A 20,084-nucleotide genomic window follows, 5' to 3' on the forward strand; every position below is an offset into this window, starting at 1 on the left:
GTGGATCTACAAGAAAAAGAGGGGATTAGATAAAAATGTGAAAGCCTGGAAAACAAGACTTGTTGTGAAAGGGTATACTCAGAAAGAAGGTATCGATTATGAGGAAACCTTTTCACCGGTAGTCATGCTTAAGTCAATCCGTATTCTTTTATCTATAGCAGCTCATCTCGATTATGAGATTTGGCAAATGGATGTCAAGACAGCTTTTCTTAATGGAAGTCTTGAAGAAACCATCTATATGCAGCAACCAAAAGGATTCATTAAGGAAGGCCAAGAGCATCTGGTATGTAAGCTTAAGAGGTCTATTTATGGACTTAAACAAGCTTCTAGAGACTGGAATATTCGTTTTGATCAGGCAGTCCAGTCATATGGATTTGATCAAAGTCCAAGCGAATCGTGCGTGTATAAGAGAAGTGAAGGTAACGCAGTGGTTTTTCTAGTACTATATGTAGATGATATTTTACTCATTGGAAACAATGTTGAGATGTTGTCATCAGTAAAGACATGGTTGTTCAAACAATCTGACATGAAGGACTTAGGTGAAGCGGCATACATCCTTGGGATCAAAGTTATAAGGGATCGCAAGAAAAGGATGTTGGCTTTATCTCAAGAGCCCTACATTGATGAAGTATTAGCTCGTTTTAACATGCAGAACTCCAAGAAAGATTTTTTACCTTCTAAGCATGGAGTTGCTCTATCTAAGAAGCAGTGTCCTTCGACACCTAAGGATATAGAGAGCATGAAAGCAGTTCCTTATGCTTCAGCATGTGGAAGCTTAATGTATGCTATGTTATGTACGAGGCCTGACATCTGCTTTGTTGTAGGCATGGTTAGTAGATATCAGTCGAATCCAGGTCAGGAACATTGGAGTGCAGTAAAAACTATACTCAAGTACCTGAGAAGGACTAAGGAGTATATGTTAATTTACAAGGCCTCAGATCTATTTCCTTTGGGATATACTGATTCAGATTTCCAATCAGATAGGGATAAGAGGAAATCAACCTCGGGATATGTTTTTACTTTGGGAGGTGGAGCCGTTATATGGAGGAGTGTAAAGCAGAAATGCATTGCAGACTCCACCATGGAGGCCGAGTACGTGGCGGCCTCTGAGGCTGCCAAGAAGGTTGTATGGTTCAGGAACTTCCTTTTGGACTTAGATGTGGTATCTAATTTGCCTAGGAGCTTGACAGTGTATTGTGATAACACTGGTGCTGTGGCAAATTCAAAGGAACCGCGAGACCACAAAGCAGCTAAACATATTGAACGTAAGTATCATCTCATACGAGGAATCGTAAAGCGAGGGGATATAGTTGTGGCTCACATATCATCAGAAGACAACCGAGCAGATCCTTTCACAAAGAGCTTGCCAACCAAGGTTTTTGACAAGCATGTGGAAGCGATAGGAGTCAGATGGATGGACACATAGATTTTTATGTAATAGTGGATTAAATAAACACTGATGTACACATAGAATATTTTGAGTATAAGTGGGAGATTGTTAGTGTATACTGAAAATATTTATTTGAAGTATGTACATTTATTTCTGGCCAGTTTATTTGAGAATCATTTGAATGTTTACATGTTGTCTAATATTATATATTGTGAACAATCTAGTATCAAATGGGATACAGAATATTAGATTGTTAAATACGGTTATATAATATAATAAGGTTCACAGCACAGGTGGTGTTGGACAATCCACCGGTATGGCTGTAGTATTATTTAGATTACTTTATATTGACTAATAAATAATACTAGTATACTTTGTGTATATTGAACAGGATCAAATTTAGAATTTTTCCCTTAATACTGATTAAGAAGGAGAACTAAGATTCTATGTTATTATTAATGCTTAGGTTCTTAATCCGGAAATAGTAATTGACACGTGTATATTATTTACATGCTTTGATTTATATATGAAATAATTCTTTTAAATTATATCATTATATTTTGGGTGATGGAATTATATACATGGTGGATATTATTTATTGAAGGAATCCATGTCCTGATAATATTCGGGTTAATGATGTCCCCTTGAAAGCTCAAAAAGATTTAATTATGTGAAACCCTGCAGGTGGAATTTATTCTTGCATAATTAAATAAAGGTTGAGTGGATGATCAAGGATAAAAGATATTAATTAAATAAATTATCAGTAATTTATTTAATTAATGGACATATGATATTTTAAACATGGGGAATTTAATAAGTAAATAATATTGAAACCGAATTAATTAAATTACAGTATTAGGAAAGGTAGTACAAATATTAATTCTTTAGTGGATTGAATTAATATTTAATTACATTGGGCTAGGCTCAAGATGTAATTAGAAGGCCCAACCTAATTATCCATGGTCCCTATTGTAGCCTATATATATTCTTATTCTCTTCTTGCTTGACAATTGTGTGAAAATATATTGTAGCCACCAAGGAGCAAGAAGAGAGGATAACTTGAGAAGACGGAGGCCACACTTCGCTCAAGGGAATTTGGGAATACAATAGAAGAGCGTGGAATCAACCATTAACAAGGTAATCCTCTTTTCGTAATCTTTATCGTAAAACGTAGTAACACCTTAAGTCCGTGGTTCCCAACAATAAGGACTAAGCATAATTAGTGTCTATTCAACTTCTATCTCTTTTGTGGATGCTTGGTAGTAGGGTATTCGTACAACGAAAGTTGGCATTTACTAGTTTCGTGTTATCTGATTAGTGTCATCACCATTACATGCTAAGGTTAAGAACAATAAGGCTATTGAATGAAGTATTTAATGAAGTTAGAATCCTATGTTTGTCATATATAGTAATTAAACCTCAATTCTCTTAGTTAATGTTATTTAGTATAATCTCTTAGTTTAATAAAAACCCAATTTGTTATTTGTCTTAGCATTGAACGATAACCATACATTGTTGCATAGGTGCATAAATTGAACTTAACCTAAACCAGTCTCTGTAGGAACGAATCTGATTTATATCTTATACTACTTGCGAACGCGTATACTTGCGTGAATTTTAGCGCGTGTTTTCGCTCTAACAATACATGCATGTACTATAACAAAATTAAGTCAAATTGACAACCCTAAGTAAGTTATATTGTAATCTTAGTTTGCATTTTGTATTGTAACATTTAAAGTCTGTAAAAATACCAAAGAGTAGACTGGAGTCTTTTTTTGTAAACAGTATCAAGCCTAAGAATTCTATCTGGAAGAAGATCAAGAAGATCATGCCTCGGAAGAATTATGAAGAAGCTTGGAGTTGAATAAATCTCTTTTGAGAAAACAGTAACTACAGTTTTCAAGTATTTGTGCTTGTCGTATTAGGGGGTGTATAGTGTATAAACCCACTTGCAGTGAGTATATAGTTCTTGCAATTGCACAGATCTTAGAATAACAACTTCGTAAGCATAGAGAACATTCTTTTGCCATCAAAACAAAGTAGTATATATATATATATGAGTTAATTGCATTTTGCAAACCCTACCTTTCATTTAATAACAAAAATTATATACTTACTTTCAAAAATACAGTTTCCAACCCCTAACTTTAAATATCAAATACAATATGCATCCCTGTAACCATTTTGTTAAAAAAAATTATATTTTGAAGAGTAAAATTGAAATTTAACAAAATATTTAAATAATAATTTTATTTTTTTAATTAAACTAAAAGTTAGAATTTCAAATTAATATCAATTATTTTATATTTTACTCAATATAATTTTTAATATATAAATATATTTAGAAACTTTATGATTATATAGAAAATATATATTTTGCTTGATAAATAAATTTTAAATATTTAGCATTATGATTAATTTAGAGCATTACTAATGTAAAATAGCTACTCCCTGATTTTTACTTACTTTTTACTCGTGCTTGGCACGCATTAAGGCTACTATAAAATATATTCTATAATTTATTTTTAAAATTTTCTTTTTCTATATAAAAATTTAAAATATTATATTAATATTTAAAATAAATAATAATTAAAATTATTTAATTGTGCATACTTTACGGAAATTTTAAAATTCATGCCGATTGTCTGTCACCAAAGTAAAGAACGGGTGGGGTATAATTTGTTTTCATGTAAAATATGCATTAAATAAATATTTTTATTGATTTGAAATTTAAATTATTAATATTAAAATCTCAATTTCAATTTTATAACCAGAAGAGATGCATGTTGAAGTTGATATTGAAAATTAAGGGTTGCAAACTGTGTTTTACAAATTAGATATACTATTTTGATTTTAATTGAAAGGTGGAGTTTGCAAAGTGCAATTAACTCTATATATATATATATATATGAATGATCAAATACAAACTAAAATTAAAATAGAAATTAGGAATCAATCTAAGCCATTAAATCTACCTAATCTAATGGTCTCCCTAAATCACCCCACCCAACTACCCTGCACTCTCCCACAACCAATTTCAGTTTTTCCCCTTCGTTTTTAATTTGATTTTTCCCGTCAAACTGTATGTTTTTTTTAAATCCGATTTCACTGAATTTTTCTACATCTCACAACGATCGATTTGAATACAATATGTGTTATATTTCGAAGTAATTTTCAAAAAAAAAATATTTGATTTTTAGTTTCTATTTATAAAATGTTTTCTATTCGAGTAGGCCCCTGAATATATATAGGGGCTACTCCAATAGAAACCAATTTAGAATAGAAACTACAAACCGAATAATTTTTAAAAAAAAATTAATTCGAAATATAACACATATGGTATGTAAATCGATCGTTGATAGATGTAGAAAAATATAGTGAAATCGAATTTAAAAAAAAACTTACGGTTTGACGGGAAAAATCAAATTAAAAACGGAGGGGGAAAGCTGAAATTGAATGGGGTGATTTAGGGGGACCATTAGATTATGTAGATCTAATGTCTTAGATTGCTTCTTTTAGTTTGTATTTGATCATTCACCTATATATATCAGTGTTCCAGAAATCGCTAGGCGTGCCAGGGCGATGAGGGTACCTTCGAGAGATTAATCGGCAAGTCGGAGATTAATCGGACCGATTAATTGGAACATTAATCGGAGAAATATAAACATTATTTTTAATTTTTAAAATTATAAAATGATCAACATGTCAAATATTTGTTTAAAAAAAGAAATTAGAATGATATTAAACAATATCTACACATTTGACATGCGTTATGTACTAATTATTGAGTTTACAATATTAACTATATTTTAATTCATACTTTTAAATTAATTATAATATGTTATTTTTATATTTTAAGTGAGATAATAAATATATTAGATTACTTTTTTACTTCTTACCAATACTTTCTATTATAAATTGACATGATATTGTGTGAAATTATGAAATTAATGATTTAAAATTATAAAAACGTAAAAAAAATATTTTTTAATTATTTTCCGCCTAGACCGCCTAGGACCCATTTTTGACCGCCTAACCCGCCTAATCCCGATTTTGACCCGATTTTTTGAAAAACGGGGCGTTTTACCACCGCCTACCGCCGTCTAGACCGATTTTTAGAACACTGATATATATATATATATATATATATATATATATATATATATATATATATAGGGTTAGGTTCTATGGAGTCCCTGTTTCATTCGAGTCCTTGGAGTCCATATATGTTCTGCAAGTAAAATATAGCTTAAATTGTTGCAAAACGTATTATTTTTCGAATGATATTCTACAAATATCACAACTTTATTAAAAACCTTATATATATATATATATATGTGTGCCCGCTTGGTAATCTTAAAATAAGTAACTTATGACTTAAATTATAATAAATCTTAAAATAAATAACTTATAACTTAAACTAAATAAGTGAGTGATAATTAATAAGTTGATAAATGTTTATAAGTTGTGCAAGTATTTGAATAATTTAACTTATAAGTCAGAATTGTTTTTATTTAAATGAACTAAAATAAATAATATATATATATATATAATTATCTTAATTCTTATATTTTAAGTTAGATTAACATTAAAAAAATATTCTAAAATTAAAATTGATAAAAAAATGAAAAACAAAAAATAAGTTGAGAAAAAAAATATCATTACTAAACATTCAACTTATCAGCTTATAAATTGTAAATTCAACTTATAAGTTGGGTCGACAAACACTCGTCAATAATTACGGGCTTATAAGCCAATCGTCAATAATTACGGGCTTATAAGCCAATAGGCTGGCTTATAAGATTTGCCAAACATACCCTATATATATATACATAGGGAAATTATCCACAACAACCAACTTGACTGGGATACACCAGCCGCAATATTACATTGCGGGTTGCCGCATTGTTTCATTGCGGGTGCACATTGCGGCGGGTGAGTGCACCCGCAATGAAACAATGCTGTTGTATTCTATCCAACGATGGCTGGGGATCAGTTCCCATATATATATATATATCTTGTAATAGTGAGAAATCATCTTTCCTACTACTTTACAAAAATGTCTTAAAACTGTTAAAAAGGTCTGGGTAGTTGATAGATACCAAGTACTACCCTGCAATCACAGGAAAGACTGTCCTGACAGATCATTTGCCCCATTTCTCAGGACCAAAAATCATTTCATTGGCTACAAACTCATCAAGTCAATCTTAATCATACTACTATAAAACAATAGCAGAGGCAAAGCACCTACGACCAATTGCTTTTAGGTTTGTTGATTGCCAACCCTGACCCTCCTTGTAGCATTCAATCTGTGTCCCCAAATAAACAAGAGGAAGATATAATTTTTGGACAACATATGCGAATTTTATAACAATTCGAGATCTCGAAATGGAACTTACTGTCTCTATAATGTTGTCTCCACACTCTCCACTTACAACTCCTCCTATGATATACATACTTCCCTTTAACACAGCGGCCGCGGCATATCCCCTTTGTTCGCTCATTGGCTCACCAGTCATCCATGACCCAATACGTGGATCAAATATTTCAACACTACTGACCATTTCCTTCCCATCATAACCACCCAGAGCATATCTGCAGTTGAAATTTCACATATTAGTCACGAAGGTGCTAAGATTTATGATTCACCTGGAAATTTATATCTTCCAACTACTTTAGTGAAGAAAAGCATTTTCAATATTCCTCTGAAGAACATAAAAAAATTCTCTTGGGCTTTAACTGGCAGAAGTCTAGAAGATTGTAATTTTAGCACAAACTAACGACTAGAATACTTGATCAACAACAGAATTATCCTAAAACAATATTATAAACTTACAATTTTTCATTCATAACAGTTAAAGAATGACAACCCCTCTGAGTGTTCATGCTCGCAATTCTGGTCCATGAGTGTTCCCTAGGGTCAAATCTTTCAACGGATCTGAGAAAAATAGGGAATTGCAATAAAATGAGTCAGAAACGTTATTTAATGATTAAAGGAAAACATAGACATCCAGTTAGTGCTTCAATAAAATTTCATGAGGATGGTTTTCAAAAATTCACAAGTCACGGGCCTCTTCGTACTATGACCAATCCCCCAGAAATAAGTAAATAACTATTGTTAATCTTATCGGATTATCCCCATGCTAAAAGCTAGGCACGCGTATCCTCCTTATATTGGAAGAAACCATATTAGCCTCAAAATAACCTAAAGCTAAATTCTTACACTAACAAATAAGAAAAAACGTTAGTTGGTACTATAAAAGAAGATAGATATAGTCATGAACTATGCATTCTTTGTGCAGGAGGATGAGTGCATGCACAGCATGTCAATAGTACATGAAAATAATTATGAAGGTGACTTGTTATCTTACTTTAAGTAGCTTTTTCCATCAAATCCACCAACAGCATAGATAGCCCCATTATGTTCTACTGCAGCAAGAGCAAATCTCTGGACAATATGAAAGTACAACAGTAAAATTAGTGGAAACGGATAGTAATGGCTTATTGAACATTCATGTCGTCGGAGCTTAGCATCCGAATCCAAGGAAATATATATATACATATATACATATATATATATATATTCCCAAGGGTTCATAGTTCAAGAATTGGAGTTCAGTTCCTTTGCTTTAGAGGCACCGTCAAACCTTGGGGTGCGAGCAGTCACTCACCTGCCGCAACCTCTTTATAATATTTAACATACGTTATGAACATGCGTGTGTGTGTATTACGAAATTGCAGTGACCTAATAAACGCAGCTATAAAAATACAACAATTACCTTATGCAGCATGGACTGTGTTGGAATCCAGCGTCCAACATCTAGATCTAACATTTCAACATCTGAAAAACTTTCATGCCCATTTCCACCGCCAAGCGCAAATAGTTTGTTGTTAACAGTAGCACCAGCCAAACTTCCTTTCACCCTATTCAGGGAGGGGCGTGAAGTCCACGTGTTGTTATCTGGGTGATACGCTTCAACTAAAGGTTTGAGGACAAAAGTTAGTGGCATACACTCGGGTAAAAGAGAAAGTGTAGATAGTAAGCAGGGAGTACAAGCAACAACCTGTGTCATACCATAGAGAACCATTACCACCACCAAATACGTAAATCTCGCCATTTAATCTTGCAACAGATGCGTAAGAACGTGCAGAGTTCATCGGCTTTAAAGACTTTACAGTATCCAGTGAAGGTGAGTAGGAGTCTAAAGCTGACAACCATTGGGTTCCATCATATCCTCCAATCAAATACATGAACTCATTAATATCTGAATTAAGCTCAGTAAAATTTCCGCTTGCTGTTTTATCGCCATTAGCTACATCAGGATTAGATCGAGATTCTAGAACCATGCACCGATCTTTTAAGAGTTGAATTTCTGTTTCTGCTTCTAACTGAAGTACAAAGTGAGATGTCAAAATTGTAATAAGAAAGAATACACAAATATGAGTTTAGCCTGTCTCCGGGGAATACAGGCACATATTTCAAGGTGTTTTGAGAGATGTGCCAAAAGAATAGGTTCAATGCTTACATCACATAAATGAAAAAAAAATGCCATCACTCGATTATAATTTGCAATAAACTAAATGTAAAAGTATTAATGAAGAAAATATTGTATCATATTTAGAATACAGTTTCAAATTACATTAAAGAGTAACATATTTTAAGCTAACAGTGGCATGGTGTAACTAATTTACTAACATAATACATTTGAGACAAGGCAATTTCAGAGGCCTAAAGAAATGCATTACTTTTAGACAAATATGTATAAGAATCACAATCCCTGTGAATTCATCATATTTCTTAGACATAGACAATTAGCAAAGTATGAAGAAGACATTTTTGAGATGAGCTACATAAATAATGTTAAACACATCTGCAGGATGCGTTTTCCATTTGGTCATGCTCATTTATTTCGCCAAAGAACTGTAGCTGCATATTTAATTATTACTTGCCATCTTTTGTAACACCCTAACATTAATTAGTTTATCTGAATCTTACAGACCACAAATATAGGCAAAAAAAAGAGAGGCCTAAATGCTTAGAGATCTAATTTAACCTGACGAGTAGCACTTCGATCGAAGTATAGAACAGGAACATCGTGATCTAGCAAATGACAAAAATTACCAGTTTCTGTTGCAAATATTCCATCTTCCGACTTTGCTCTGTTTTAAAAGCATCAAACTCTTCCATTCTCTTTTTCAACTGCACAAAAACTCAAGCTATATTAAAAATCTATGCACATGATACAGGTAAAAAAAATACTCCCTTAAGACTTACGAGGACAAAGAAAATGGATAAGAAAACATAGATTACCTGAGCTATACCAGAGGGATCATCAGTTGATTTAACTGATATTATTTCAGGTTTCTCTTCTGATATTATCTGCTTCTCCAGCAACCGTTCCTGCTTCAAGTTCTCACCATCTATAACCACATTATTGTCAACTGTTAAAGATGGGTCGAATCTCTCACGATTAAGGGCCATTTCTTTAAGTTTCATGTAAATAAGGTCCTTTTCACTTTCCTCTATAGTTCTCCTATCCGAGTAAGTTTCGTATGACTGATTACAGTCAACATCCAAAGCATCCAGACTTCCATTTGAACTAGAGGAAGGAGCAAAATCACCATTTGAAACTGCAGTGTCAAATCCTTCACTCTTCAACTCTCTCCATTGTGAAGTTGAGGGGATTTTTCTTTCTTTAGTGAGTTTTGGAGCAGATGTAGTTGGAGCGATCACAACAGATGATAGTAAAGATATTAATCTGTCCGTTTGAGCATGGTCCAGCTCAAACCAAAAATGCTTTAAATTGTAGTAATTGTCCCAAATTATTGGCTTGAACTGCTCTTCATGCAATGACTGACAATGGAGACGCAAGCGGATCTGGACCTACATTAATCAAGTACCAGAGACTAACCATGAGTCAATGACAGAAATTGATGAAATTTAACAAACAATAGTTTTGAAGTTGTCCAGTATTGATAAGTTTAAATGGGTCCTGCAAGAAACCAATGACAGCTATCTGGGCTTGCTGTGCAAGGCGCAGTTAACTTCAAATATATTATCCACTTGTTGGAGTCCAGATAGATTTATTCCGACCTGGTCCGGTAATATGGTGGACATAATATGCACTAGCATAGTTTATAAGATAATCAAAGAGGCCTGATTGTGTTAAAGATGAAGTAGGTCAAGGCTGTGCGTATATTTCGACTTTGAAGTGAAATGATAAGGAAACGGTGGGGGCTTTCCAAGAATGCGGGCTATAAGTTAAAAGGTTGTGTTTGCAGGCAAGTCACAGAAGTGTTGAGGATAGTGGAGGGTGGCAATGCTGCGTTCAAGATGTTCACTTTCTAGTGTTTAAAATTTGGGAGCTGTTTTAAATTAAAGGGATTATATTTGTGGTGGGCATAATGCAAGCTATTTAATTTGTTGTACAGGAGTGTTGGGAGCTATTAAATGTACCGTGGCTGCGCACATTCTATTGTACAGTTGAGCGCCAGAGCCCTAAGATCTCATAAAATAATAGAATACAGTATGTATATATACTAGAGTTACAAAATAGAAATAAATAAATTAAATGTACATATATACCTGAGCAGGATATGATGTTCTTTCTGAACCATCAGAAGTCCATCCATATGGATTGATGTTCAATTTCCCAGGGCAGGCAGCTTCAAAAATGCCATGAAGTCTTCTGGTACTGTAATTGAATAGAAACAGCGGCAATCCAAGATCTATGTTCTTAACATATGAAATGTGAGGACCCGGTAAGCCTGTCAGAGTTATTAAAGAAGAGTTTGTGGCGTCAAAAGTAGTAAACATAAGGAAAACAAATTCATAATCTGGTAAATAGAAATTCAAGGCCTCAAAGTAGTATGTTATATTTTCATTTTTCAACTACTTTGGAAGCTTTATTAGCTAAAAGTACATAAAAAAAATATTTTGGTTAAATAAGAAAAGGACTGACCAAAGAGTTGATTGTTCAGACACTCGTCAATGGTTGCAGTCTTGCAACCAAATATAACTCCTCCAAGTTGACTTTTTCCCAGATTCCTAAAACTTGAATTAAATGCCTTGTTCGATTTTGGAGAGACTGCCTGATTTTGTTCGGGAAATTTATTGTCCTTCAGTATGAAGTTCTGTGTTCTTCCTGCCCCCATCTTCCTCCTTACTGAGAGCCATATGGAGAAATGTTAGCATTTAACAATTAAAATTACACTTAATAAAACAGTGAAAGCATGAATAAAATTACATTGCAGTAATCACATAACCAAAATTCTTAAAGACGCAAAGCCTTCCAGATCCCTAAGAACAAGTATAGATACTTATGTATACAAATTAGAAATACTGCATACATATATAAAAAATGGAAACCATCTATATTTCATTTATAAAGAAACAAGTATATGAAGAATACCCTTCCAGAGCCCTTAGCATAATTTTAAGCATGTACTTGTATACATTTGGAACACATGTAAAAAAAGTAAACTAATTTATATATGTATACATAAAAACACTAAATCATCAATATTCTATCTTTACAAAGGATCTAGTGATTATGGAAAATACCTTTTAGAATTCTAAGCACAACTGTAAGCACAAATTTAAACACATGCGACACGCATACGTAATGAAAAAGGAAAACATGTACATGTAAATATATACGTAAAAAACGTGATAATTATCAAATAGATCACTTATTCCACTCCAAAATATCAACCAGATCACTGGAATTTTTTTGTCTCTTTTGAGTCGCCCATTAGATAAATGTAGCACTCCGTTTAATATTTTAACGGTGATAGACGGAAAAAAGCTGATCTAATATTATAATAGTTAATTTTGTAATGTCTGCATTCCATGTAAGACTCGATCCACCTAAATACATCTGCATTTGGTTTTTAAGGTTCTTTGTATCTTTTCAATTGTAATCGATTCAAATCCTACTTTTCTTCTTTTATTTTAATTGAAATGTTCTCTTTTTATGTAGACAATACACGTCAAATGTCACTCTGTTCCAATTGAAGGCCCACATCAAGTCCATGTAGACGAATTTAACATAATACGTTTATTTTAATAGTAAACTCAATATAACCTAATGTAGTGCAACCATTCAGCTGAGTGACTTACTTGAGACCAAAAAATTCAGTGATCAGTTTGATAATTAACCTTAAAAAAAACTAATCATCGACATTCCATCTCTGTAAAGGATCGAGTAAAATGTAGAACCTTCCAGAGCAGTAGGCACAACCGTAAGCACCTAAATATATATATATTCAACCACTGTTATACTTAATTTGCAAAGTCCTTTAATCTTAGTTTTATAAATACTTTTTGTTAAGTTATCATATTCTCCATACTAGTTTGTTAATGTATTATATCTTGTCCATGTCAAACATAGGATCATGTTCCCGCATCCGTGTCAGAAATAGGACTGTGCTCCCGTACCCCCCATCTTCAGATTTATCGAGTCCGTATAGAGTAATATAGCATTCAACTCACATACCTAAAAAATGTACAAATAGCATATAAACAAACACTAATCATCTACATTCCATATGTACAGGTAATTATACAAGCTTCAATAGACTCCACACCAATTACTTTACCCTAATATTAACAGCACAATCTCGAAAAGTAAATCAAAAGTTTACACACATTAAATCAACATCTGGTGCAATAATAACAGCAATAAAGTTATATAAAAACACAAAAACCATCTCTTAGGTGCAGCTAATTAGAGATACGGAATCAAAAACTAATTTAATGCCTTGAATATCAATTGAACATGTAATCTAACGTTTATATGCATAAAAAGCCTTGAATAATCACAAAAACACTCCATTCTTTAATCAATAAACATCATATAAGAGAGAGAGAGAGAGAGTTGCCTTCGTTTACCGGCGATTAATATCTTTTATTGCTAATGGTTGCTGCTCTTCCCACTGTGTGTGTATCTGTGTGTGTGGCGACACGAGTGAGTCCTTTTCAGTAGTGGCCACAAAAGAGGAAATGAAAAACCCTTCGGATGATTGTACGTGTCACCCCCAGTCTTGTCCTTTTTAGGACTGTACATATCTTTCCGTATCAAAATATTGCAAACCCATTTACACATTTTAAGATGTAAATGACCGAGCTACCCCTTGTTCACTCTCTGTATTTACAGTTCACTGCCACAATTTGAAATGTTTAACTTCTCGCGGAAGTCAAACACGTGTGATTGATAATGTTTAACTTCTCGTGAAATGTGCGCATATACTAAAAAAGTGTGATTGATAAATTATAAAAATTTTATTGGTGAAATTTTTTGTGTAGGGTTATATCATTATTATTAAGCTCTTCACCAATATTTCGGGGCACCTCATTAAATATTAACTTTTAGCATGGACACACATTAGAAAAATCTTTTATACTAAACTCAAATCATAATCTTTTAAAAGTATTTATTTTAATTTTTAAATTAAAATTAAATATATAATAAATAAGCATATAAAATCAAAGTCACGTCAAAGTTGATTATTATTGTTATACCCAAATTTTGGTATTAGGTTAATCAGAATAGAAGTGGGGCAAAGAGATGAAAAATTAAGTTGTAGGCTACATTGTACTAAGGGAGGACGCATCCAATATTGAGTGTACTATGTGATTTGGGTCGTTTGAGGTCAAAGTTTCCATGCCGAAGGATGTGGAGGAAATCTCGATGCGTCTAGGATGCGTCCAGAGCTTAGGGCGCGCCTTACATGGGTAGAATTTCCATGATAGATTGTCCACATGTTAAGGTTACAATACAAGGGAAATGTGTGCATTCCACAAAAAGACGATGCGTCATGTCCTTGGGAGATGTATACTTTTGAATAAGTTGGGCTTGTCCTCATCTATAACAAGGCAAACAGGTACACTTCAAGGACAAGGCGAAGAAGAATGAGGATTGTTTTCACTAATGTATTTGTTGTAGGAACTCTTCGAAGAATTCCCTCCTTGAGAAGGTCAAGGAGGGGGATGTCCGTGAAAATCTTGAAGGCTTCCAGGGGTATGCCTGATGATTGAAGGTCTCCTCCTATATTCAACAGGTGTCCTCGTTGGGGATCTGGGGTTAACTTTGGTGTGAGTTTTGGGAACTCTATTCGTGTATTCAACAGGTGTCCTCGTTGGAGAACTTTGGAGTCATCCCGCATTTTACACCCAAGAGCTTGGGATCACCTGTCCTGCTATCTGATGGGTTATCCTCATTCGGGGGACAGGGACGCGTCCGACATTTGGGGTGAACCGTGGCTATACTTGCGTTCGTAAATCAAGGGAGATAGCTGGAGCAGAGTGTTATGCGCAGTTTATTCTTGCGCAGGGAGATGCACTATCCGTGAAGTCCTACAATTACGAGCAAGCCTTGGGCCTTCGTGGTTGGGCCTCATAATTAGACATTCCTAAATCTAGCGGAAGATGAATTGTGGAGGGACTTCTACCAGGCCTAGGAATGAGAAGTCTACGCCCATTAGATTTCTTGTTCCCCAAGAACTACGTCAGGCTTGATCCCTATATAAAGGGTACGTAGGCACATTGAGAGGGGTAAGAAGTTGAGAGCTGAAAAGCAGCCACCACTTGCCCTAATCAATCTCAGCCACTAATCAAGATACAATTACCACACACCGCTTGAAGGAGGGGAAAGAACCACCGTCACAGATCTTGATTCCGGCGAGAAACCTCAAACTTTATTGTTACCAGATTCCTCCGTCAATAAATTGGCGCTAGAAGGAGGGGTGCTGATCAAGATCATAATCTTAGGAGGAAAAGATATCTTACAATCATGATGAAAGTTCTTACGATGGAAGTGATAGCAGATCTGAAGTAGATGGCGAGGGAGGCTACACTCGCCATAAACCCTACATGCCCAGAAATATAGCAATCCTCCACGAGCTCCCGATATGGGAGGAACACTACCAATTCTCATAAGCAACGCTGATATCTTGGAGCAGTTGTATCGCATGGGGGACACTCTGAACAATTTTAACTCGAGGTTGAGCACGGTGGAGCGTCGCAAAATAAGGAGGGGTTGTCATTTATCCCGCCATGGCCACGCCTTGGGGAAAGCTCCCGTGGTCGAAGGAGATACCCAGGATGTTCACGGCCAAGCCAATGGAGGAAACCTGTGAATCACTCCGCGGCGCTTGGAATACTCTGATGACGTCGAGCCCATTGTGGAGCTTATCGATGAGGATACTGATGGAAGAGAGAAGCCTCGTATCGACAATCAGGTTGTCCCGTATCCGTATAGGTCTGGACGTACAGTGGATGAGTGTCGATGTGCGGAGAATATCCAGAACCAAGATGAGGAAAGAAGAGATGTTTCAACCCTGAAGGGGAAACTTGGCATAAGGTTGGAAGATGACAATTTGAGGATGTTGCTGCTAGAATGGAAAAAGAAAGGAAACGGTGGAGAAGCAAGGCCCCGTGATACAACGAGCGTGCCCCTACATATCCAAGGGATGATAGGGTGCGACACCGCGAACACGAGCGTTCCCCTCCACGTAGAAGGTTTGGAAATTATGACCGAGGCTATCAAAGGATGGACGGGGAAGGAGGGGATATCAGCATGAAAGGGCGCCATATCATAGAAGACGAGAGGGCGCACCCTCAACTGAAGAAACCCCTGTCATTGTTCCTATAGCCTCTCACAGTGCTATGGGCAATGGATCTAGGACGCGTCCTCATGACAGGGACGGCATTCGAATTCAAGAAAGGTTGTAAGACAATGATGAGATACTGAGACGCGGCCAGGAGGAACCTCGTGCATAAGGGGATGGTCAAAATCGTGATGGCAATATACCACAGCCGCAGCCTCAGGGCGAGGGGCGGCAAGATCCACCAATACACCGGGGGGGTAACGAAGGGGAACAACAACAGGTTGTGGAGCAACCCTAACAACTCAACGTTCAAACCAATCCTAGAGTAGGAACGTTCTATGTGGATGATCTTAAGAGGTTGCTCAACCATCTTGAAGGAGGTAGGGTTACAGCAACTGCGCAAGCCCCATCCCCCTTCTCTCTTGTGACGCCCTCAAATCCGGGGTCTAGATTTGGGAGTCATTATACGATAAACAATACTAAAATAGGCACAATATAATAAAATAATAAATATAATCCCTTGCATGCAACTGGATCGATCACAGGTTATAGTATGAAATAGGCACTAACATCAATCAAATGTTATTATAACCCATAAGTCTATTTAGTTTTACAAACTCTTCAGATTTTATTACAAACATCTAGACTAATCAAGCATCCCAAAACAGTCTACCCGGAAAAACACACCAAACTATTTACAAGTACACAACTTCTGGTGAAACCTGGAACTTAAGCTTGCTCTAACGCACTGAAAGATCAGAATAATAAACAAGTAAGAGCGAAAGAAATGCTCAGCAAGCAGTATATAGCTTATAATTGAACAACAACAACAATATCTGAGTAAAACCAGAAGCTAATATAAGCTTTAATGTTTAGGCGACATTTTTAACAAAACACAGCTATGCACCATGTTGTTCCAGATGATCAGTCATGAAACAACACCGGTATCCCACAATCATACCATAAATATAGGTATTAGTATCCCGCAATCATACCGTACCTATAGGATATCCACAAAAGGCATATATTCGCCTAGCAAGATATTACAGTTTCGTATAATAGCTCACGCTGGACCGATGCATCGGCCTCTTACGCTAACCAGTAACCAATTCACAAAACAATATTTATTAAAGGAGACATATCAATGACATCCTTGTCAATTTAACTCCCTATTTCACGTGGTCCGGAGTAACCACATCAACTGATGGCGAAATAACTAGAACAATTAGTTATTCGCTAATCTCATCTCAAAGTTCCACTGTATAGAGTAATTACAGCGAAATATAAAAACGTTTAACTATTCTGAACTTAGAATAGGGAAGATATACTTACATGATTATGATTAAACAATCTGATATATGAAATGCTAAACTACTCTGAAATTAGAATAGTATAGAAACTTGCATAATAGAGTCCAAAATAAATATCACTTGAACGATAAGTGAAGGTAGGGATACCTGCAACTATACTACAAGAAAGTTCAGGAGTACTTGATTGGTATGCTCGATAACTTCTCAATATAATACTGGTTTATAACTGTTGGTTACCAACTCCGTCTAACATTTGACTACGCTCCTTGCTACTTGTTTCTATAAACAAAAGGATTATCTCAATTAACAAAACCAAACTCAATCGATGTAACTGATAAGTGGCATTTTATACCACTTAGAACGTCTTAAAATGGCTTAAATTGGTGTCTTGAAATCAAGTATTTTGTGTATTTGATGCGTTTTTCTAGTGTTTATGCATTTCAGGGTATTAGTTGCATTTCGGAGGAGGAATCATCAAGAATAAGCCTTGGCATGTGTTCACCATTGCGAGAGGAAAAGAACGGGCAGATTACGGCGAAGAAACGGAGCAAACCTGGAATTTTTCCAGAAGGGTCCTGCGCGCCCGCTCAGCAATGCTGAGCGGCCACGCAGCAGCCTTGCGCGCTTGCGCAGAAATGCTGAGCGGCCGCGCAGGGTCGGGGAAAAGCTGAATTATTTTAGACTTCTACTTCTGTTTGGCTTCCAACTTCTATATAATCTGAGTTTTATGGGACTATTATATAAGTAGATTTGAGACGTTTTCACAGAGATAATGAAGGAGATTATGTTTTAGATTGTGTTTTGCGCAAGAAGCGAAGGAGATAAAGAAGAAGACCGATTTAGCACACTGCAGCGAAGAGGAAGCATATTTTCTTGTGATTCTTGTTTCGTTGTAACGTTGGATGCTAGTTTTCTTGCTTTGACTTATTTACTCTTGTGACGTACTCTGTTTTAATATAATTAGTTTAGTTATTATTTTCTTGTGTTGTTTATCATGATTTCATATGAACCCATGATGGCGATAAGTTCTATTATGGGCTAATCGTGATCATGGGGTTACAACGGATTTATTATGGAATTCTTTAGTTAATTGTTTAATACTTTAGTGTGTGATGATTGCATGATATCTAGGATTGGTTGTGTGTATTCGTCTTATGTACGTCGCGAACATATAAGATAGGGTGTTAATCTCTTGTGAAGCGACAGTGGATCTCGAGATTTAGAACTTGCCATGCTAGCATAGGTTCATGTACGTTGTGCATGATTAGTGGGTAACTCTAACAGTTTTATTTGCCCTATGTAATCAAAAGGAATAACTTGTGCTTAAATCGTTGTGTTGTCAATTTCTGTAGACATATAGGAACTCAACATAATTGATGACTATTCAACTTCTATCTTAATTGTGGATGTTTGGTAGAATGGTATTAGTACAATGAAAGTTGGCTTTTATCAGTTTCGTGTTATTCGATTAATATCATCACAGTCGCATGCTAAAGGTAATAACAATGGCTATAGAAGGAACTAATAATGAAGTTGTGATCTCATGAGTGTTTTATTATTGATAAATTGAAGTGTTAGTTAAGTGGTTAATTAAGTAGTTAATTTTGGTTAATATTTAATCAACAATTTTAAGTGTTATCTTAACATTGAGAAGTAATCATACATTGGTGAGTGAGTTTAATTAGACAATAACTTAGTCTAAGTCTCTGAGGGAACGAACTAGAAAGTATTCTATATTACTTGCGAACGCGTATACTTGCGTGAATATTAGTGCGTGATTTCGCCCTAACAAGTTTTTGGCGCCGCTGCCGGGGACTCGGCGTATTTGTTTAGTTTATGTACTTACCATCATTGGTCATTAAGACTCAGTGATTAGGACGTAGTAGTTAATTATTTTTTTCGGTTGTGTTTCAGGTACTTTAGCAAGCGTTTATGCAAACTCGTTCTCGTGCTCGCAAGAGGACCTTAGATACAGCTGAGGAGAAAGACGAAGTTCTTGATACTCCGGAGAAGTTAGATTTTGAGGATTCGGATTCAGGAACTGAGCAGAAAGAACCAGTAAACATGGGATATCGTATTGTTCAAGCTGATCCAGCTCTTATGGATTTTTCTCGGCCTAAAATTGATGACATTCAGTCAAGCATCCTTCATCCGGCTATTCAAGCTAACACCTTTGAAATCAAGCCGGGCACTATTCAGATGGTGCAGAATTCTGTTTCTTTTGGAGGAGCGGCAACTGAAGACCCCAACATGCACATAAGGAATTTTGTCGAGATCTGCAGCACTTTTAAGTATAATGGCGTGACTGATGAGGCTATCAAGTTGAGGCTTTTCCCATTCTCACTGAGGGATAAGGCTAAAGACTGGTTACATTCTGAACCAGCTGGGTCCATCACTACGTGGCAAGATCTTGCGCAAAAGTTTCTGGTGAAGTTTTATCCAATGGCTATAGAAGGAAGTAATAATGAAGTTGTGATCTCATGAGTGTTTTATTATTGATAAATTGAAGTGTTAGTTAAGTGGTTAATTAAGTAGTTAATTATAGTTAATATTTAATCAACAATTTTAAGTGTTATCTTAACATTGAGAAGTAATCATACATTGGTGAGTGAGTTTAATTAGACAATAACTTAGTCTGAGTCTCTGAGGGAACGAACTAGAAAGTATTCTATATTACTTGCGAACGCGTATACTTGCGTGAATATTAGTGCGTGATTTCGCCCTAACAAGTTTTTGGCGCCGCTGCCGGGGACTCGGCGTATTTGTTTAGTTTA

At 35.4% G+C, this 20,084-nt stretch overlaps 1 protein-coding gene across 2 annotated transcripts; it reads right to left on the minus strand.

Moving 5' to 3' along the window:
* Nucleotides 1-6,414: 6,414 nt before the first annotated feature.
* LOC141707505 (uncharacterized) lies at nucleotides 6,415-13,453 on the minus strand. 2 transcript variants are annotated; one of them, XM_074510700.1, is made up of 11 exons: nucleotides 13,284-13,453; nucleotides 11,353-11,556; nucleotides 10,977-11,158; nucleotides 9,702-10,274; nucleotides 9,513-9,590; nucleotides 8,455-8,779; nucleotides 8,170-8,369; nucleotides 7,762-7,838; nucleotides 7,227-7,328; nucleotides 6,790-6,985; nucleotides 6,415-6,699 (listed from the first exon to the last, which is right to left on the minus strand). In XM_074510700.1, the coding sequence occupies exons 2-11, from the start codon at nucleotides 11,543-11,545 to the stop codon at nucleotides 6,610-6,612; spliced, it is 2,016 nt and encodes a 671-aa protein (XP_074366801.1). In that variant the 5' UTR covers nucleotides 11,546-11,556; nucleotides 13,284-13,453; the 3' UTR covers nucleotides 6,415-6,609. The 2 variants fall into 2 exon arrangements, with proteins under 2 accessions (XP_074366801.1, XP_074366800.1); XM_074510699.1 differs by having other exon boundaries at nucleotides 13,274-13,453.
* Nucleotides 13,454-20,084: the final 6,631 nt, after the last annotated feature.

This window comes from Apium graveolens, chromosome 2, assembly GCF_009905375.1.
Source record: "Apium graveolens cultivar Ventura chromosome 2, ASM990537v1, whole genome shotgun sequence".
Lineage (NCBI taxonomy): Eukaryota > Viridiplantae > Streptophyta > Magnoliopsida > Apiales > Apiaceae > Apium > Apium graveolens.